General features: G+C 43.1%; 1 protein-coding gene across 2 annotated transcripts; it reads left to right on the top strand.

The window, feature by feature from the left end:
* The first annotated feature begins 1,841 nt into the window (after window positions 1-1,841).
* LOC102702988 (zinc finger CCCH domain-containing protein 66) lies at window positions 1,842-10,218 on the top strand. 2 transcript variants are annotated; one of them, XM_006663906.3, is made up of 7 exons: window positions 1,842-2,100; window positions 3,461-3,621; window positions 5,916-5,978; window positions 6,713-6,832; window positions 6,952-7,248; window positions 8,216-8,539; window positions 9,361-10,218. In XM_006663906.3, the coding sequence occupies exons 1-7, from the start codon at window positions 1,989-1,991 to the stop codon at window positions 9,628-9,630; spliced, it is 1,347 nt and encodes a 448-aa protein (XP_006663969.2). In that variant the 5' UTR covers window positions 1,842-1,988; the 3' UTR covers window positions 9,631-10,218. The 2 variants fall into 2 exon arrangements, with proteins under 2 accessions (XP_006663969.2, XP_006663970.1); XM_006663907.3 differs by lacking the exon at window positions 1,842-2,100 and adding an exon at window positions 2,354-2,830 and having other exon boundaries at window positions 9,361-10,197.
* The last annotated feature ends 11,965 nt before the right edge of the window (window positions 10,219-22,183 follow it).

A 22,183-nucleotide genomic window follows, 5' to 3' on the forward strand; every position in this document is an offset into this window, starting at 1 on the left:
GATGCCCTGTTGTTTTGTTTGTCCAAAAACATTTTTATCATTAGGCTCGTTCGCGAGTGATGGTAGGGCCTAATGTTTGCCTGTTTTGTCTATATGCACGCTTTTTTTTACCTGTTAAATGATTTGTGTTTTACTAAAAAATTATATAAAAGTTATCAAAAAATCAGATTAATCTATTTTCAAATTTGTCAAAAAAAAATCAGATTAATCTATTTTTCAACTTTATAATATTTAATATTTAATTAATCATATGCTAATAGTATTTCTCGTTTTACGTGCGTCTTTTATTGTCATTTCTGCCGTCGGGCCGAGCCCATTAGAAATAATTAATTTTGTTTCTCTTCTTCCCCGTAAAAAAATTTTTCTGATCCCTAATTTCATTTATCTGTTCCATCCTAACAATTCAACTCAATATAAAACTATAACACGGTGTATGACCTATATATCTTAGACTGTTTTGCAGATTATAGAACAAATTACTCTCGTAAGTTAAACTTTTTAGCGGATCATGCATGAATATGAGGCAAATTTTTTTAAACGAGGAAATCCACGTGGGGCTGAACCTTTTTTTTTGTTATTTTAACCCTTATTAACTAATTTTTTTAAACAAACCCTCTAATACTATCGTTTGGGGGAAAATACTTTCGGTTGGCCATGCCAAGTCGAGCGGCTGGATAAACAAATGCTACCATACCACAAACAGTGACATAACAATGGCCAGCTAGTTCAAATCTAAAAATAATTTTTGAATATCTTTTAAATTTAGACAAAAATAAACAAATTTGCAAGTTTACTATAGTTATTTGGTGGCTAACAAACCTTTTTAAATAGACATTTTTAATTAACATGCTGACATACTATTTTTTCTAAACAGAACCTTTAACTCATTCCACATCACTAAAGATACAATGATAATACAAGCTGCAACATCGAGAAGATGTGTTTGTTTGCTAAGATCTTGGCCATTGGCATAAGCGGTGTATACCAAATGTTTATTTTTAGCAATAATTTATTTTTCAAAAAATTCAAGAAAAGGGTAAAAAGAACTGCATTGGCTTTTAAGGTCCTGATACTTTGGAACATGATACTTCAAGTAGCTAGGGAACACCTTATTGCCAATGCTTGCTACCTCCTTGTAAGTTCTACTAACTCATACCGGTGCCGGGCATGGCCTACTGAGTAGCCACAAACACACAAATATGTCAGTGGCACCACAATCATAGCCTTGCACTTGCACCTATTCAAGTGCTCCACTTAAGGTAAATGGCACCTGCCATACTGTTTCGGTGCACCAACACATCAGTTCATGTTTAAGCCATTGATCTCTCTTCGATGACATATTTTAATCAGTTTTGCTCCGACGCAAAATTATTATGGCCGCCACATTCGACTCTCCAATTCTTTACCTAGATTCTCTCGTTTTTCGCATGCATGTTTTTCGAACCGCTAGATGATGTTTTTAAAAAAATATAGAATTTTTTTAAAAAATCATATTAATTTATTTTAATTTTTTATATTTAATAACTAATTAACCATATACTAATTAATTATTACGTTTTACTTCTTCCCCTCCTCCGAACGCGGCCTGCGTCATCCTAAAAGTTTAGAGGAAGAAGCACTGCTGACGACGTCCTCTTGTCATATTGTGGTCTCGCCCGCTCCTGTGTGTGCACGGTCGGGGTGCGCGTGGCGTTATGTAGCGGGCGTGGTTTCGGTTGGGGTTGGCGGGCCTGAGGAAGCGCGGGTGGAAAAGGTGCGGAGCGCCGGAGCTGAACAAAACGACTGGCTGTCCGCTCGAGCCAGGGGATGGACGCTTGTCTCCTCCCCTCCCCCCTCTCGCCGTCTCCTAGCGTGGCTAGCTTCCTCCCCTCTCCCCTCTTCCCTTCCCTTCTCTTCTCTTCTCTCTTTTCCCCCACTCCACTCCACTCCCCCTGCCTCGTCGACTCGCGCCGCCCCTGATCTGATTGATTGATGCGGGGGCGCCCGTGATGGCGGCGGGAGCGGGAGCGGCCGGCGGCGGGGAGGGCGGCGGTAGCGGAACCTCTCCGGCTTCGGCCGCGGTGATCGGGCCCCACCACCTCGGGGTGGCCGCCGCGGAAGGTGAGGGGTTGATGTTTGAGGGGGGGTTTATATTCTGCTCCGCTGCTGGGGTGACTGGTACGGGGGGGATGGCAGCTGCAATGTCGCGCGGTGGGTTTTGTTGCGGCACGCATGCGTGCGTGCGGGCACGGGGTCGGTTCGCGCGGCGGCTGGCGAGGGTTACGTGGGTGGGGTGGGGTGGGCTGGGGGGAGGGGGCACGGTTCTATGGGACGCCGGGAGCGGTGTGGGCGATCGTTGTGGGGGATTGTTGTCTTGAGAACATTTCTCGGGGGTGTGGAATTGTGGTTGAAGGCCGCGTTAGGGTTTCGGTGCGCGCAGCGGTGTGGCATTGCGGCGGCCTTTCTAACCGGAGGGGCTGTGCTCAGGCAGGTTCGATCGGGACGCGTTTGAGCCGAGCGTGATTTCATATCGCTGGTTCATGATAGGGTTCCAGCTGCTCTTGCAGTTTTCTCCTGTATCTGTGGCTTCAATGCTGGTATGTTTACACAGCCACGCTAGGTTGGGGTCCTTGGGGATTGCAGATTTTTTATTTTATCTTTGCGTGGTCTTCTTATGCTTGTATATTGGGTTAAAAATGATGCTTGAACCTTGGGGAAGATTGTGTCCGGTGTTAGAGGTCAGTGGTTTTCTATCAGAGAGGATGGGCGGAGGTAATGCGTTATTGTTGGAGGTGGTCCACATTTGAGAATCAGGAGACGAACACATAGCTACTTGACTTTTGGCATAAAGGTGACAACTTTGGTGGCATTGCTTTCTCCCCCACTTGAGCTCACATTATAACATGGCCTTTTTCTGCTGGCTCATCAGGTCTTAGTGGTAAATTACCTCAGTTTCAAGCATTGGGTGGAACGGGCAGATGCCTTCTTTTAATCATGATTAGTATCTGCACATTTGTCGATGACCTGCCTTATCTTCTCGTAGTAACCAAGTTTCCATTTTAGTAGAAAGAATGGCTACCTGGACTAATATTGCCTGTTCTTATTTGAATGTGGTACCACATGTTTTTCTAGGAGAATAAGAGCTAGTATTTTTTTAATCATAAATTCTCACTGCAACTCTAGGTTGACTACTGGAAGGGGTTTCCATATAAAAGATTAAATTATGTGAACTTTGTATTTTACTTGCAAGTGGATATGACAGTTCCATACCAAGATTTTTCATTTAATATTCATGCAAAGTTGATTTGTTTGTTTCTAGTCTAGTACATGGTCTTGTTATTTTAGTATATGAATTCAAACTTGAACTAATGGATCACCAAATGTTACCAATAACATTTTAACTGTTTGGAGAATAATTTGTCTCTCTAGTATACTGGTTATGTGAAGTGATTCTTAGCAATGTTTCTCAATGATATTGCAGAAGCAATGTGGCAAATGACTTTAGGAGGAGGAGGAGAGTCTATGGAGTCTGTTCCATACCCTGAGCGTATAGGAGAGCCAGACTGCAGTTATTATATGAGGACTGGACTTTGTAGGTTTGGGATGACCTGCAAATTCAATCACCCCCCAAATAGAAAGCTGGTAACATGACCTGTGCATTGTTTATTATTTGTTTTCATCACATATCCTATATTCCGGCTTTGAAACAATTTTACTTGTTGTGCGATCATTGCATTCCATGTAATTCCTTGGTCCTTTTCCCATTGCACAAATATTTGTCTGACACTTTGACGTCACATTTAATGCTTCTGGGGCAGGCTTTCACAGGAATTTTTTAAGTGATGTTGTACATAGTATTTTCCGTAAGTGTTAGGTGTTCTATTAACTCATCGCTTTATTTTTCTACCATATATGGAAGAAAGTGTATGGATGACATCAATTCAGGTTGTAAAGTTGAGATGAATGATTCTAAAATTTATGTTATTAGATATATGAAAAAGGTTTTAAGAATGACATTTGTTTCTCCTAATTCCTGAACCAGTGGCAAAGCCTTTATACCGTGGGACTTGGGGGACAGAAGCACTCAAAATAGCTAACTGGAGTGGACTAAAGTAGTCAAGACAAGCCATACATGCATAGTATCTCAGTACTAATACATGATTTGATCAATCAGACATCTGATGGACCTAGTGTGACTATTTTGAATATGAAGCACCTGTTAAGAGTTTTACTCCTTCATAATTTGCATATAACAGAGAATAGGTTGTAATGCTATGAAATAGTTCATTCAACAGAATTTTGTTTTCTCAATTTATATTTATGTTTTAGATACATGATATTTCTCCAGATTAATTTCATTTTAGTAATGACTGGGACTTGGTCCTGGAAATTTCGCTGATATTTCATGCTGTATATATATATCTTGAATTGACTTAATTTGTCTTTCCCTTTACTTTTCTTTCTAAATTCTTATCTGCTGAATTTTTCTGGGATTAAGAATTCTGAAAAATCTGTATCATTGTCCATAATGATGTTAACCTGAAGATTGAAAATACAATGTTGTCTGGATATATGTCAAAAGTTCAAAGCAACTCCAAAATTAAATTGAGCACTCATACGAAGAAATTGGATTCTTTAGTCACTCATTAACTATGTCAACTGATTATAGTTATTTGTACAATCATTTAGCTAACTTACTGACTACTCATTTGTACATTATAGTGAAGATGGTATAGTTCTAACTTTCTTTGATGCATTCAAACTGCCATATGTTCTTCTCTGTACTATTGTATACTACCTCTGTCACAATAATATAAGGGATTTTGGCTATACAAATGCATAGCCAAAGATCTCTTAATTCCCTGTATGCCCCTATAAGTTCTCCCAACCCCTTCTACGCCCCTGAGATTTGCTTGATCTCTTATGTACCCCCGAGTTTTTATTTATGTCCCTTACATGCCCATTCCGTTAGTTGACCATTAGTTTGACCGTTAATTATTGTAGAAATATCTTCAGTGTCCTTGGTATATTGCTAAAAGGTAGAAATGTTTGATTTGTAAATTATTTGGGTTGTGAATAATAATAAGAGGTAAATTACTAAATATTTTTAAAAATAAAACATAATTTCATTAACAATTAAAAAATATTTATTGTAAACAAATCAAGCTCCCCATCAAATTTCAAAATTACTTTTCAACGAATATGCACTGAAAAAAGATTCATTGTAAAAAACAAAGGGGATGGAATTATTTCATCAGAAACTATAAAAACATACTTAAAATTAATGTGTGGATTTAATCATATTATTAAAAAAATTATTTATTAAGTTTGGCATTAACTGATTATATCCTTTTATTTTAGTATAAGTTATTTTTTGCACATAAAAAATTATCGAGTAGGTAGCAAATATGTAAAAGAAGGGTAATATAGTCATTTGAAAAATATTTAACGGTCAACTAATGGTCAACTAACGAAAATGGTATAGAGGGAATCAAAATAAAAACCAAGGGGTATACAAGGGATGGAGTAAAATTCAGGTGTATAAAGGGGATTGAGCAAATTTTTAGGGGCATGTAAGGAATTTTTCCTATATTATAGGACAGGGTAGAAGTATATATAGCGCACTACGAAGTGATATTCCCTACCATTTTCCTTCTGGAGAGAATAGATGATGTATTATCATAATCATTGTTTTCTTAGAAATATAAATTATAATGGAATTGTTGCAGAAAGTGTATAAAACGCCACATATCCTATGTCCACAATTGTTTTGGGTTATTTTGAGATAATATGTTTGCACTTTTTTGCAAACATGGATGTGATAACACCTGGGAAAATGATATGTGAAATTGGTCTACTTTTTGTTTGAATGAAAAAGAGCATATGCTTTTATTTTGTTTCTGCTTGATGATATGATTTTTTTGTTGAATTATCAGGCAGTTGCTGCTGCAAGGATGAACGGAGAGTATCCTTATAGAGTTGGTCAACCTGAGTGTCAAGTGGGTACTCATGTTTTGTTGGCTTCATAAATCATTTGTCTTAATTTGATCTTTTAATTTACCATGCGATATATGATTAACGGTTAACAGTTACTGGGTTTCAGTATCCATGGCTGCAAGTCTGCAATTTTATATCATTTGCTATACTCTGGTTGAGAATTGAGATGTTTTATCTACGTTAGGTTAGACTTAAGTTCCCCTGTTTAGAATTTTGGTAATCTATCAGTAAAGATTATGGACATGAGCCATTTCAGCACAGTTGCCACCAATTTTTTCTGTGGCAGGTTGGCAAAAACATTTGTTTGCATTATTATTGAATTAATAGGAATTAGTTTTAAAGAGAAATAACTTTAGGAATCTAAGTTCTCCCAACGTCAAATAAATTTGAACGGAGGGAGTAATAGTTTACATGCTCTTCAAAGAGGACATGATTATTTCTATTTTCTTTCAAAATTTTCATCATGTCCATGTCAGCACTTAAAGATATGCTCCCTCTGTCCCAGAATATAGAGACTTTTAGAGCTGTGCATGGGTATTACGAAAGTTGGTGAAGGTAAATAGGGAAGGTTGTGATTGGTTGAGAAGGAAAGCATCTGAAAAACTTTACTGGTGAAAATTTGTCATCTTTTTATATTACTTTGTCTGCTATACTATTGTGTACTAAATTGGCTTTTATGCTTACTCGTCAAATATGAACATTATGCTTAGAATTATCATATTCTCCATTGTTTCAGTACTACTTGAAAACTGGAACATGCAAGTTTGGAGCAACATGCAAGTTTCATCACCCCAGAGAGAAGGCTGCACTTGCAACCCGTGTACAGTTAAATGTTCTAGGCTACCCGATGCGTCCGGTTTGTTCCATAATTCTATAAATAAGTTGTCACCTGATTGCTATTTAACCGTAATATTTCTCTACCTCTTAGCTTGCCTGCATGATTAGCTTTCATTTACTTGCAGTTTATTAATGCAGAATGAGAAGGAATGCGCTTACTACCTAAGAACAGGGCAGTGTAAATTTGCAAGCACATGTAAGTTTCATCATCCACAGCCCTCTAATACAATGGTATCTATGCGGGGCTCTATGTATTCCCCTGGACAGTCTGCAACATCTCCTGGTCAACATACTTATCCTGGGACCGTAACAAACTGGACCTTGTCAAGATCTGCATCATTTATTGCAAGCCCCAGGTGGCCCGGTCATTCAGGCTATGCACAAGTAATCGTTCCTCAGGGCCTTGTTCAAGTTCCAGGGTGGAATCCTTATGCTGTATGTTCTTTACCCTTTCTTCCACTTAATTTATGCAGTTATTCTCTATTCCTCAGCGTGCTGTATTATTCTGAATAGCAGCATGGAAATTGACTGTTTTACTTTTACTTTGTTTATCCATCGTCCATAATCATAATAACCTTATTCAATAGTTGGCCCATTTTTTAATTTGGAACAATTAACTTCTATATTTATTCTACATGGAATTATTTTTTTAGGTTTGCTTCTGTATGTTTTCCATCTATTTACTGCTGATAAAACCTCCAATATGTTTGTTATACGTTGTACTCTGTCCTCATCCCACTCTACCTGAAACATAAACTATTTGAACCATGAATTTGTTACTCAGTGGTATGTCCTACAAACTTTTTGATTGTTAGTTGTTGAGTAATTAAATATGGAATCTTCATGGCTTGAGGTGTAAACTATGTCTGAGAATTCTTCATTTCTTGGTTTATTGTCATGACACCTTTCTGTTGTTGCAAATAATATATGTTTTAACAAGTATAACCTAGATTTGGATCTCCGCTTCTTAAAATTAGTAGCGATGATATTGAGATGTGAAGTTTCTAAAAAGATGATGTGAGATCTCAAGTGTAACATGATTACCAGAACGTTTTTGTCATCATAAAGGAAACTGGTTACAATTTAACCTCATCTTCCTCACCATCAATTGCATGTATTCACATCTCTTTTGTTGGATAAACATTTGTTGCTTTTTTTCCAGTGTTAGGAGATGTTCAATCTTGCCTTTCAGATCACTTTTACATGAATGAAGGTGTACCGATATGGAGTTATAGGTGGTACAAAATTTAGATATTCCTTTCAACTAGTTATGAATTAAATGGTTGCAAGTTTGGAAAAATATTGTTTTGGGTTCCACCTCACAGGAAGAGCTGTTCACAAATTAATGTGAGCGCACCTACTCTTTATGACTGTGACAATATTTTTCTGTATGATCTCTTAGGCACAAATGGGTTCTTCATCTCCAGATGACCAGCAGCGAACACCTGTAACCACTCAATACTACGGTTCACGTCAGAGTGAAACAGCTGGTATGGGAGATCATGGAATGTTTCAGTCATACCAAGGAAGCTCTGTTCCAATTGGAGTTTACACGGTTCAAGGGGAAAACATATTTCCTGAGAGACCTGATCAACCAGAGTGTCAATTCTACATGAAAACTGGAGACTGTAAATTTGGTGCTGTTTGCAAGTTTCATCACCCTAAGGAGCGGCTGGTACCTGCTCCAAACTGTGCATTGAATTCACTTGGTCTTCCATTACGTCCGGTAAGAGTATTTTTCTATGTCAAAATTTCTTGCAGAATATTATAACCATTCCACTTGTAGTGGCTATCATGCATGTTCCTGCTGTTATACCGTCTTGTTTCATGTCTGTTTAGGGTACTAACCTGGGTAGGTGAAAAGCATTTGGGAAAGCTATATATGAAACAGTTAAACCTGAAGATTGCTTGTATTCATATAGCATAAAGTGAATTGAAAGTACTATTACTGGAGTAAAATGGAAACACAGGTTGTCCTTTCTTATAATCTCCACAGTAGCGGCAACATGTCTGTATGAGATTTTCTAATCTATTTACTGGCATTAGTGGTGAACTGATGATGTAGGAGAGACATAAACCTAGCCAGAAGTGTCTTGCAGTAATAAGCAAGTTCCCATACTAGTGGTTTAGGTGTTTACTTTCTCTGTAATATTCAGGATCAAGTCAGTTATTTCTCCAACTTCAATTTGCCAGAGTTAACTGCCGTTGCAACTTCTGTTGATTGATTGAAAGCTGGAGTTTGAGTTGAAAATTGGATATGTATACCAAGTAACTTCATAGTGTAGTACTATTATCACATACTTTCTGTGACCGTATTTCCCTTCTAGTGAGTAGTGACCATACAGGTTAATTGAAAGTGCCCTTTAATACTGGGTTTATAAACCCACTTTGCAAATTCCATTACTTTGGCAGTATTTCATCTGTTTTTTTTGTCATCGATGTCTATTAGTACTATCACACAAACTATAATATTCAAGTTATCTGTTATTTGATACTATTTGTCATTTGGAGGATCTTACTCTTAACATCTCTCTTCCCTGCTAACAGGGAGAACCTGTCTGCACCTTTTATTCTCGCTACGGCATCTGCAAGTTTGGTCCTAATTGCAAATTTGATCATCCAATGGGAACCCTTATGTATGGGAGTGCAACATCACCAACAGGTGATGTGTCATCTTTGCACTATCAGCTGTCACCCTCACCAGGACATTCAGGAATATTGCTTGATGGAGGATCTGGAAGGTCTCATCGGGTTCCTCAATCTGATTCCCAGCAAATACCCTCTGGCGATGGAAATACTGAGAGAGAGGCATCATAAGCCCTCCTCGGCCTTTCCTCATGTTACCTACCATTCTTGACTCTTCAGTAATTATCTCCAACAAATTCAAAGAGCTGAAGCTGTACAGGCCCTTGTCCATCCTTTTGCTGCTTCTCTGAACCACCACACACCGGTGCTTCATCATGTATCACACTCAGGCAGGAAAAAGTTCTTGCTTGCCCCCCAATTCCTGCATGCCCCGTGAAAATAAATGGGGCAACCATTCTTATTTATCCCGACCATATATACACACACAAGATACACTCACTTCCTGACACTGTTCGGTGAATGATGTGCCTCAATCCCTTTGTTGTAGTTATACAGGTGGTCTGCAGTGGACAAAGCTTACCAAACTGACTGTATTGGGGATGCAACACCTCTTCTATTTCCTTGTGCTCTTCCTCCTTTCTAGGCATTGAGGAGTAAGCACAGGACTTGCTGCTTGTTCAAGTGTGCATGCTGAAAACAACGGAAATAATGCGCTGGCTTCATTGTAATAATTGTAATTTATGTTCTACGGACTGAATTATTTGTTCAATAAAAGAATCGTCCATGGCTGCGCGATCTGGTCATTGCTCTCACACTGAATGTATTGGAGTTTACATTGCGATTCTGGCGAGATCTTGTAGTACTCGACATAAGCTTGATTTTATTTTTGGGGTCACTTGCATCCCCAAGGTGGTCTGAATAATAGGCTTCTATAAGTCCTTTTTGTGGAGTTCAGAAAACAGAACTGTTCGAATTCTCATCCTTATGTAAAGTTGCTCTGGTTTCGGACTAATTTTAGAGCCCTTTGAATCAAAGGAATAAAAAAAATAGAGGAATAGAAAAACCATAAAGATTCTGACAGGAACATAAGATTCTGACAGGAATGTAAGTATATAAGATTTTTGACAGGAATGTAAAGATTTTGACATGAATACAAGTATAAAACAGAGGATTGCAAAATATAGGAAAATGTAGGAATGACTGTTTGATTGGACTATAGGAAACATAGGAATTTAAGGAGAGATAAAGACTTGGGATTTTTTCTATAAGGTTCTACCTCTTGTTAAATTTTCTCTAAAACTTGTATGGCAATAGACATTCCATAGAAATTTCATAGGGTTCATTCTTTTGATTCAAAGGGCTTTATAGAAAAATTCCTATAGGATAAAATCCTCTATATTTCCTATGAATTTTCTTTGATTTTTTTTAAAACTTGTATGGCAATAGACATTCTATAGAAATTTTATAGGGTTCATTCTTTTGATTCAAAGGGCTTTGTAGAAAAATTTCTATAGGAATGAAATCCTCTATAATTCCTATGAATTTCCTTTGAATCAAAGGGGCCCTTAGTCCCTTGTAATGTTAAAACTTATATTGATATATTGATAAATTCCTGTGAAAATTCGGTTATGATTAGAAGTGAACGAGGGATGCTCATTTTTCAGTTCAGTCTCGAATTGGGATGAGCATATTCTACTCCCTCCGTTCCCAGGATCGAACTGAGGCGGGAGGGCAGCCCACCGGGCGTGCCTGTCAGGGTTTCCTTCCGTGCAAGCCGTCCGCGCCGCAGGACACCAGATACGCGGTTACCGCGGATGCCACCGAAACCACGATATTAAATCTAAAAAATTTGAATTTAAATCCGTGGGGTAACCGCGCGGTTTTGGCCCAAAACCGTGCGGTAGCCGCGGCCTGTACAATTCGAGACATGTAGAATGCAAAATAATTTTAAAAAATCTAAAAAAGAAAAATATGTAACAAATGAATTTGTATACTAAGTTAAGTACTAGTATGTTACAAATATAACCAAATCTTATGAAGCACTCCCGAGGTAAAAATTATAAAAGAAATTAAAAAAACTATCAAATTGTAACAAAAATAGAAAATTAGTGGTTATCTATAATTTTAACAGTTTGGATATGTTTTTGGAAAATCATGGTCATAAGTTCTCCATGTTGCTACACAAGATCAGAGATTCTATCTATCATAATGCATATATATTTATTTAACTAACAAATAAATCACGTATTTTGTACCAAGAATCATGTGTATTTATCTTGCATACATATCAAGTTACAAATGTTGCCTAATTTTTCTTTTGAGGGGAATCAAGAATATATTAAGTAGGATCAATATCCTCCATCACTAGTTGTAATATGAGGTTACAAGAGTTCTCTCCAAAACATAGAAATATCGTAAGTTCTAGCATAATTGACGAGCTCATGGCTCACTCTATTCTGAGAGCGATTGATCTTTCGAAGTACTATTTTCATGTCTCCATCCAGGATGCATCTGGCTTCCTGAATTACAAACGCTAGTTCCGACCTATCAATCTACCTAGAGGTCATCAAGCTAACCACCATAGCACAATCAGATTCCACCACCAAGGGAAGCAAGGTACATTGGAGGGCCTTGGTAATTCCTTCCTTGAAAGCAAGAATTTCAAACTCAAGAGCACTACTACACTGATGAATAGACTGTCAGGTTGTGAAGATCGGCATGCTAGAAGGATCACAAAGGATCATTCCTATTCTTACCTGCTTATCTCATTCTGCGAATGAACCGTCAATATTAAGTTTCATCCATCCTTGATTTGGCTTAATCCATTTAGGTCCTGACTGGACCAAGCTTGCTATCCTTAGCTTACTCCTTTTTGCATTTCTCTGTGTATTTCTCTGGGTAGTAGTTTATAATTTGCTTTCCATCTTGCACAGAAACATTGGGAAATTGCTTGATTAGAAGCAAGCTATCAACATATACCGATAAAAATCTGCAAGAAGATACAATTGGACATGCCTCCTTGCCATGTTTTAGTTCATTTCGGATGAACCATATTCGCCAAAGGAGCATCAGGGTCAAGGTAAATTGAGTTTCAGAAAGTTCATGTAGATAAACTAACAACCATTCTAGGCCTACATTTCGCGACCTAGTTCTTAGTAAAGCTCTCCGCTCCTTCTCCATTGCTCCCCACAGACTATGCCCATGATCACACTTACACAGGGCATGGAAATCATCTTCATCCTCAATGCCGCACGAGGAACAACGTCTAGTCTGTAGAAGGCCTCGACGTTGTTTATTTACATTTGTAGGCAAGCTATCAGTGACAATTTTCCATGCAAAAGTCCATACTTTCTGAGGTACATGACACTTCCATACTGCATCCCACACCTTCCATTGACCATCACTGGATATCGACGATGAAGCACCTCCCAACTCCAGCTCACGGAGATTAACAGCTGAAGCATCTAGGCCCCCGTTGTTAATTTTGGTAATTAATGACAAACGCTAATTGTGAACTAACCATTACACTTGAGATATGTGTTTTAGGTTAGGTTCACTCATGTGTGCTCATGGATGATCATTGATGGATCTATATTTATGGCGCAAAGCAAAATGGAAGAAGTCGGTAAAACTGGCGCTTAAGTTTTTAAATTGATCGAGGTGATGGGGCGATCAAGTTTTACTAGTTTAATTTTAGTTTTGCTATACTATTAAGAGGGGTAATGACCTAGCAAAGAGTTGATCTTAATTGCCACATTAGGTCATTTGCGTGAACACTTGAAACATATTTTTATTCTTGCAACTTGCATTGGAGTCGGCCAGACCTAGGTCGGTCAAACCGTGGGATGTAGGGCGGTATGACCGTCGGCCAGAGGCCGGTCTGACCGGCCACCTTGTGGCGGTCTAACCGGCTAGTTTGGCCGGTCTAACCGTGGTTATATGGGTGGTCTGACTGGCCCACTAGAGGCCGAATTTTGGCCCCTCGGGTTGCCGATACAGAGCCAACGGAGCCACAGTCGGTCAGACTGAGCTGATGGCGGTCTGATGTCACGCCTAGAAATTTACACCAAATTTCTGAACAATAGCATGTATTAACTCTCGGTCTAGGAATCAGCCCGAGTACGCACTATGACAAATTAATACACAGTTACACGACTTAAAATCAAATAAAAACAATTATATATCGAAATGAAGCGGAAAAAGAAAACAAACTAAACCATCTAACCTTCAGCTTCAGTTGGCGATGACGGCTCTACACCACAGGCATTCTCGACAGCGGACTGAACCTCACTTCAACCTTGGGAACAACCTTCTAACTGAAACTCTAGCGCTTGCTCTGACACTTGCTTTGGTGGGGAAAAATTAAGCAAGTCTGAGTACAAACCACCATACTCAACAAATAACATCCAAGAGAGGGGGAATAATGAATGCAATAGAGTATCAAGGAATAGGCTAAGGTTAAATTGCACAAAGCTGCAGTAATTAGCAAAACAGTAAATAAAATAGACTGAAATAAAAAGTAAAGTAAAGATTTAAAATAACCATCCACTGTTCAACGTTACACCACGTTGCAACAGGCCCAGGCCGCTGTCGAACGTTACACCACGTAGCGACAGAGTCAACCCTCTGCCTAACGTTACACCACGTTGCGACAGACCCAAACCACTGCCAACGTTACACCACGTTGACAGGGTCAAACCAGTTCCAAGATTAATTAGGTTATTAATGGTTCAACTAATCCCAGCGAATCTGTCAGTTGACCCAATAACCACGGGCATGGCTATTCGAATAGTTTTACTCTAATCAGAGGTGTACAATTTTGTCCACAAGACATAGCTCCCAAGCATGTTACCATGTCCCAACGTATCACCACGATACCTTAGTACGGAAACCATGATAAGACCTTTCACCTAAACATCCCTAGACAATCGCACACACTTCAGGTTTCGCCCCCTGCTTTACACCAAGTCGGGCAGCCCCCTCTTGTGCCTAGGTGAATCCGGAAGCAGCATAGGACCATCGTTACACCACGATTCCATCCATACTTCATCACGCTCACCCTTGCCTAGGTACGTCAAATAGGGACAAGCTAGACTACGAGTCTCACCGTTACCCACTTTGGCTTGTGGTTAGTACGTGTAAGACTTTCAGGGTTTCCTGAGAACCTGTCCTTAATTGTCATGGGCACGACTCTCAAAACCATACACCCACAGCCCACTATAAGCAATATTTTAGTTATATTAATCTGCATCGGGGAATTAATCATGGTCACAACCATTAAAGGTCTATCAAAGTCTAATCAATAATTAAATAATAATTGGTGAGCTAGTTGAACTAAGCATGGCTAAGCATTGCCTAAGCCTATCACTAGTCAAATTAACCCTGGATATCAATAATAATAAATGGGAAATCAACGGGTATAAAGGTAATAACCCAATAGATAAATAAAATAAATCGATTAAAACAATGCATGTTTGAATGTAAAGCGGAGGAATTTTATAATCCGGGTGCCACTTGCCTTGCTCAAACCCACGAGGAACTTCGGTGACGACTTAGAACGAACGGCGCTGCAACAGGGTCAAGACCTATGACAAACAAGCAAAACAAGCAAAAACAGACTATGAAACTACTGAAACAGATAAAGAAACTATTTTTAATGGATTCTTGGCATTTTTCTAGATTTAATGGAACTTGAATGGATTAAATTCGGAGACTAGATGAATTAGTTATGAATTTTAGAAGATTATCTGTGTTTTTAAACTAAACAGAAAACCTTAATGGATTTAATGCGCAATTAATTGGAGGATGACGTCAGCGAGGAGAGAGGAAAGCTGACATCCGGGACCCACTGGTCAGTGGAACGGCAAAGGGGTCAGAGTATGACGCGTGGGGCCCATGGGTCATATGCTCAAATAGAGAGAGGAGGGTGAGAGGCTGACAACCTGGCCCCATGGGTCTGATGGGACGGGCCCACAAGGCAGTGAGAGAGGGATAGAGTTTTAGCGGGGCCCACAAGGAAGAGGGGAGAGTGACGGGCGGGACCCGTTACCCAGAGAGAGCGAGTAGAGAGGAGGAGGGCGGCTGGGTTGGCTGAACAGAGGAAGAGAGGACGCCGATGGCGCTGTGGCGGCGGACAGCGGTGAAGGCCGACCAACGGTGGGGACGGAGACCGGCGGCGAGCGGCGTGCGGCCGAAGGCCAGCGGCGCAAGATAGCGCACAACCGAGAGAGCTAGCGAGTGAGCGGGGAGCGGGGGCAAGGGGGAATCGACGACGGCCGTGACGGATCAGCGGCGCACGACGATCCGACGACAGGCGGTGGCGACCGACGAGCGGCGGTGCTAGGCAAAGCACAGCGAAGGCCGGCGGTGGGAACGAAGACGGCCGGGGCGGCGGAGACCGAACGCGGCGCACGCCGGCGATGGCCGGGTGGCATGCGCACGGAGGACGAGGAGGGGGATGCAGCGGGGCGGTGATGCGGGAAGGCAAGGGTGGCAAAACAATGGCGTGACGGCGACGACGTCGGGTGGTGACCCGACGGCGGCGGCACACAGCCCCTGGCACCTGCCGACGGCACGGGGAGCCCGGCGGTGGCGGCAAAGAGGAAAGAGAGGGGGACAGGGGAGAGGAGTGCTCATCGGCGGCGGCAAAGGCGGGGACGGTTGGCGATGGCACACGCGGTGACAGCCGGCGGTGAGCGAGAGCGGCGGCGGCATGCGAGATCGATCGGCGGCGTCGAAACTTGGGCATGGCGGTGGCAGCACGACGGAGTGGGACTCGGCCGGCACGACGAGGTGGCAATGCCGGCCGACGGCGGCGGCATTCGGCGGAGGGTGGTGAACAACGGCCGACGATGATGACCGGCGGCGAGGAGGTGAAGTGACGAGGGCGGTGCTCGGCCGCGACGAGCGGTGGAGGAGCTCGGCAGCGGCGCGAGGTGATCACGAGAGAGGAGCGAAGGGGAGTGACGGCGCCGGGTGGAGGGGATTTATGGATGAGGGTGTGACGGTGGCGCCCGAAGGTCGGGGAGTTTGTTGGCACGGCACGCGGATTGCGGCCAGTGGTTGAGGGCGGTGGTTAGTGGCAGCGCGGCCGGGGCGCGGCGTGCAGGCGGGCGAGCGTGAGTGCAGCGGCGCTAGTGCGATGCGGCGACCAAGCACGGGCGCGAGGCGCAGCCATGGTGCGGGGCGAGGCGACGAGGGCGCGGCACGGCAGCGAGCTGCGCGACTCAGTGCGAGCGTAGCTGGCGCAAGCGAGGCAGCGGCCGAGGGCGAGGCGGCGACGCGATCCAGCAACGACACTGACGTCTGCAGCGCGCGACGTGAGGCAAGGTGAGGCGATGGCAAGGCGCAGAGGTGCTGGCGTGGAGGAGGCAAGAGGCAGCTGCGCACCACTGTGGCGGCGGCGGCGAAGCGTGGCCGGTGCAGGCAGCGAGGCACGTCGGCGCGCGGGCAAGGCACACAGGTGGGAGGTGTGAGGCGAGGGCGCGACCATCAGTGTGGGCGCGGCAGCCAGGGACACGGCGCGGCGCGGCGGCAGCGGCGGAGGACGGCCGATGGCGCGGCGCGGCGCACGGCGGCAGCGGGGCGTGGCTCCGGCGCGAGCGGCTGGAGGAAGGGGACGAACCCAATTGGTGCCCCCGACCTATCGGCAGCCGAAAGAGAGAGGAGAGGCTGAGCGATGGGCCCCACCTATCGGCGCGATGAGCGGGCCGTGGCCTGGGCCAGTGCTTGTGCGCGTGAGAGAGGGCGACGGGGAGAGTTGGGCCGGCTTGCTGGATCATGGGGAGGAGGCGGAGGAGAGCGGAGCGGGCCGTGATTGATTGGTTGGCCCAGCGGAAGGGAAGGAGAGAAGAGGCGATCAGGACTTCGAGTGCGGGTTAGGACACGGCTCGGGAAAATTGCGAACAGAACATGTACTCGCAAAATAGAACTAAAACGTGCACGAATCAGAGATTCACACGACCAATCAAATCCAAAATGCGAAACCGTGAATTGTTAGCGGAACAACGACAGGGTTGAACGACTCGTTAAATCTCGATTTAACGACTCGCTAAACTGGAAACTATATGACTTTAACGTAAAATCAATCTACACATGCGAAATTGAAGTTCGCACTGTAGATCAATCTCACGCTAGCTAATTAGATTAGAAAATCTAAGCAATTACACGGTAGATCAAAAATAGATTGATTCGCATGAGTAAAACGTACGCGAACCTGAGATTTAGTGAAGAGATCAGCGACAGATCACGGCTGTTCCTTGCTGTTCAGCTAGAAAACCTAAACAATTAAACGGTAGATTAATTTAGATTGATTCGCAAGAATAAAATATATGCAAACCTGAAGATCAGCAACGGGTTAGATCGGCTTTGGCTACGAACAAGGAGCAGCAGGGCTACTAGCGGCTTGATGTCATGCCGAACAGGGGCGGCACAATAGTAGCGGTGGCGCAGGAGGCAGCTGGAGGTGCACGCGAGAGGGAGACGGGGAAAAGAGACAAGGCTGTAGGGGGGTATTTATAGGGGGTAGCTAGAGATAATTCTAGTTATCCATCTCCTATTAAAAAGGAATAGATAAAATTTCAAAGTAATAAGAAATAGAGTCTAATAGATTAGGAATTGATTTTACAGTTCGGGGCGCAGACAGGGAGAGGTGGGAGATGTGCGACCAGGGGGAGGTGGGACAGATCGCACAGAAGGGGGGAGAGGGAGTTGGATGCGTGCACCAGGAGGGAAGAGGGCGCAGGGGGAGGGAATGCGATGGAGAGGGCAGGGGAGAAGGAGTTTGGCTCCGTAACGGCTTGGAGAGGAAGTGGAGATCGCACAAGGGGGGAGAGGGAGAAGGTTGTTCGGCCAGGGAGGGAAAAACAAGAAAAGAGAAAAAGAAAAGGGAAAAAGGGAGAAAGAAAGGAGGGAAAAAGAAAAGAAAAAGGAAGGAGGAAAAAAAAAGAATTTGCCTTCAATTTTGCCGATTTTTATTAAGTTTGATTTAAGCAAATTTTATTGATTGCAATTCAAGTTTAAATCCTGTTAATAATTTAAAATGCTTGAGACATTTTAGAACATTCCGAAAAGCTTCGAATTAAATTAAATTAAATTACACCGGGTTTTCTCCTGAACTTTAATTAACAAATTATTTTTAATGCATTATTTAATTAATTCTTAGCTAGGGTAAAACTCCAAACGTGACATCTGACCAAGCTGAGGTCGTTCTGATCGGCCACTCAACTACGGTCTGACCGGCCGGGCCCATGACATCATCTGTCAGAGCTCCAACGGCTAGAAAACTAGTCATTGCACAGTAGCACGGTCTGACCGGTCACATACCTCCGGTCAGACCAGCAGTACATAGAATTGGAGCATTTCGACCCCAATGGCTAGAATTTGTTGGTGGGGGTATAAATACCACCCCACCAGCAGCAAGGGAGCTCTCTTAGCTGCCATTTCAATTGCTCAGACTCCTTGCATCTCTCTCACACTCATTTGAGCTTAGGGTTCATCCATTTAGTGTGTTAGAGGGAGTTCTAGCCAAGAGTCAAGTGCATTGCTTCATTATAGAGATAGTGTGGTACTTGATCATCTCCACGTCGGGTCATCGCTTGTTACTCTTGGAGGTTGCCGCCTCCTAGACGGCTTGTGGAGGAGTTGCCCGGTGTTCTCTCCAAGAAGTTGTGGAAGAGGCCTGGCGCCGGCTTGTGAGTGGCTCGGTGTTCGCCATCTCTAGAGTGGAGAAAGAACAACCCTAGTGATCGAGGCTTGGGTAGTCCTCTCCTTGGGCCAGCTTCTGCTTTGCCCACCCCTTGATGAAGGGGACGTGCGGTGGCTTTGTGGTTGAGCGGTGGAGTTGAGCTCGCCTCAACGGGGAGTAGGAAACCGGCGAGTTTCCGGACCTCGGTGAAAAATTGCTTGTCTCATTGTCTCTCTTACTTGCCTCATTTACATTTCTGCAATTTACATTCGTAGAGATTTACTTGTGATCATTTCACCCTAGGATTGCAAAACTAGACTTAGGAAGAGTGATTTACTTTCCTAGTGATATAATTGAGCCACTATCACTCTAGAATTGCAAAACATAACCTAGTCACTTGTTTAGTCTTGCTCCCCACCAAGCCTAGTAACTTAGGTTAGTTTTGATTAGAGGTGATTTAATTTTAATCGCCTATTCACCCCACTCTAGTCGACATCTTGATCCTACAACAGCAAGCCTATATGCTCTTCGAACTGTAAACCGCCCGCTCTCCTCTGGTTGCCAAGCCAAACAATCATCATCTATTCTATTTGAGATTCTGATCTGCAAGATTTTAGATGCATCTACTGGCAAGAAGGTGGTATTAATCTTGTCAACATGCCAAGCACCATCTGCACCAATCAACTTTGACACCCATTTCAACCTACATCTCCCTCTCGTACCAATCAAACTTCTTGAATGATCTCTAGGAATCCATGGATCACTCCAAATTCTGATGGATTTACCATTACCCACTCGCCAAATTAAGCCTTTCTTCAGTAGTTGAAGGCCATGTTCTATACCTTTCCATCCTGATGACACATTTCTATAATGTTGCCTAAATTAATTGACATGGGAATGAATTAACAAGTGATATTTATAATTTTGATTTTTTATAATAACCTAACCGGACAACGTAAAAACATATGTCTACAAGTCAATCTCATAAAAAATACCATCCTCATGTCTAGTTTTTATATAAACATGTACCTATAAACAATTTTTACCTAATAAATTGTTATAAATTTACCTTTTCCCTCCTTTTTTCAGTAATGAATTTTTAATCGTTCGTAAATTTATTCTTGTCGAATACCTCTACTAGGGGTATCCGTACCATATACATATACATATAACAGGGGGTTTACCAAATAGCAAAGCAATTACATCTGTATGGTATTAACCGGAGTTTGGTAACTGCCGGATTACATGCTGCATGTATCGGATCCGAGTTGTAATCGAATTAGGATATATCTTAGTCTCATCAGATTAGGACTCTACCTATAAGTCCTATATCTCCCACTATATAAGGGGGACAGGGGCATCCCTTAGGGGGACGGCCAGACACACGTCATATTCAGATCGGCTATTCTCTAGTTGATATGTACTCAATCAATACAATCGTCAAGCAAGAGTAGAGTATTATCTCGTAAACCGAGAGCCTGAACATGGGTAAATCGTCTTCTTCATCCTAACCATCAAGTTCCTAGCTATAGCCACCCGATAGCTTTGTTGCCGATCCAAATCATCGACAATTGTTTTCATCTATTTTTGCACCAAATTTCACTATAAATTAATCTCCAACACATATATTTTTCTACTAAATTTTCTCAAAATTTTTAAATTCTCCTTAAATTTAAATAGCCATATCGTGGTATATCCAAGCCGTGCCTCGGTGGAGACCATGGAAACGTGAACCCCGGTGCCTGTCCTCTGGTTCTCCGGAATGTTACGTTGTGATGCAAAAGGTGTATTATAAAAAAAATTTCTATATGTATTCTTAAAGATATAAAGTCAATGTCAGAAAATAAACTTTGGTGAAAAACCTTAAAATCGACTCTGAATTTAAGATTAAAAATTTAAATTTTTGCTATATAAGTAAAAAGGAAAAGACGAGGGTGTTAACTTTTTGCCACTCTTATAAATAAGTGGCATCATATTTAGACTCTCTCTCACATAGTACTGTGAGGGCATTCACACCCAAGCTCGCCACGTCGAAGAGAGAGTACCATGCAACGCCAATTCTATGCCCCATGGCGAGTGGCCTTGAGCGTGGTGAGGATGCCGCATGGGGCACGTGTTGGCGACGTCGACTCCCCGACGGGTGGCCTAAGCCAACGGCTGGACGCCTACACCGCCCTATACCTGTGCCAAAGACTGATGACGTCGCCTCGATCCGTGTCTCCTCGAGCTCTGGTGGCTGCCGTCGCGTCGGATCTGCGCCACTCGAGCTTCGGGGGGTGCCGCCGTGCGGATCCGCGCTAACCCGAGCTGCCCGCGTTGGATCCGCGCCACCCGAGCTCCGTAGGGCGCTGCCGCGACAGATCCGCGCACCCCGCATCAGATCCGCGTCGCCCGAGCTCTAGCGGGAGCCACTGTGACGGATCCCGCATCGCCCGAGCTCTAGCGGGCGCCACCGCAACGGATATGTGCCGCCTCGAGCTCCAGCGAGCGCCGCCTGTCAGATCCACGCCGCCCCGATGTCCTCAGATCTATGCCCACTGCCAGCGAAGGAGGACGGGAGGAGTGGCGCCGGCGGCGGGGAACGGGATGAGTGACGTGACGGTAGGGGAAGGGGGAGGAGCTGTGTGTGGATGGGAGGGTGGGGATGGACGGCTACCTGGGGCTGGGGGTGGATTTGGATATATTTATTAGGAATTTTTTAATCGGAGGGTTTTTACTGTAAATATTTGTACCGTTTGGTAAATAAAAAAAAATATGTGGGCTAAAATAGAAAATGTAGGGGCTAACATGAAATTATTTTGTCAGATTGAGTCACTCGCACCGTGGAGAATCAGTTTTTTTCTGGATTAGTGGTCTTATCCTAGTTGGATTATGGGGATCTTTAGTGGAGATCCAACGCACTGTGAATAGCTGAGAGACTCATTTGTTAAGAGAGGATTAAAGGTTAAAATCCGCCCGGTTCTCCCCCTGTCCGTTTAGGCAAAGCGACCAAAAATGGCCCACGCGCAGTCGGCCGGCCAGAGGCCATAGCCCGCCACGTCCGCACGCCACCCTCCAAATCCCCATGCCGACCGCATCCTCCTCCCAGAGATGCCGCCA

The sequence above is a fragment of the Oryza brachyantha genome, chromosome 12 (assembly GCF_000231095.2).
Source record: "Oryza brachyantha chromosome 12, ObraRS2, whole genome shotgun sequence".
Classification (NCBI taxonomy): domain Eukaryota; kingdom Viridiplantae; phylum Streptophyta; class Magnoliopsida; order Poales; family Poaceae; genus Oryza; species Oryza brachyantha.

Bases quoted from the DNA above. Each gene is read 5' to 3' on its own strand.
- LOC102702988 (XM_006663906.3), top strand. From the start codon at position 1,989: ATGGCGGCGGGAGCGGGAGCGGCCGGCGGCGGGGAGGGCGGCGGTAGC. The intron at 2,101-3,460 runs GTGAGGGGTTGA...ATGATATTGCAG, and splicing joins CGGGGTGGCCGCCGCGGAAG to AAGCAATGTGGCAAATGACT. The intron at 7,249-8,215 runs GTATGTTCTTTA...ATGATCTCTTAG, and splicing joins CAGGGTGGAATCCTTATGCT to GCACAAATGGGTTCTTCATC.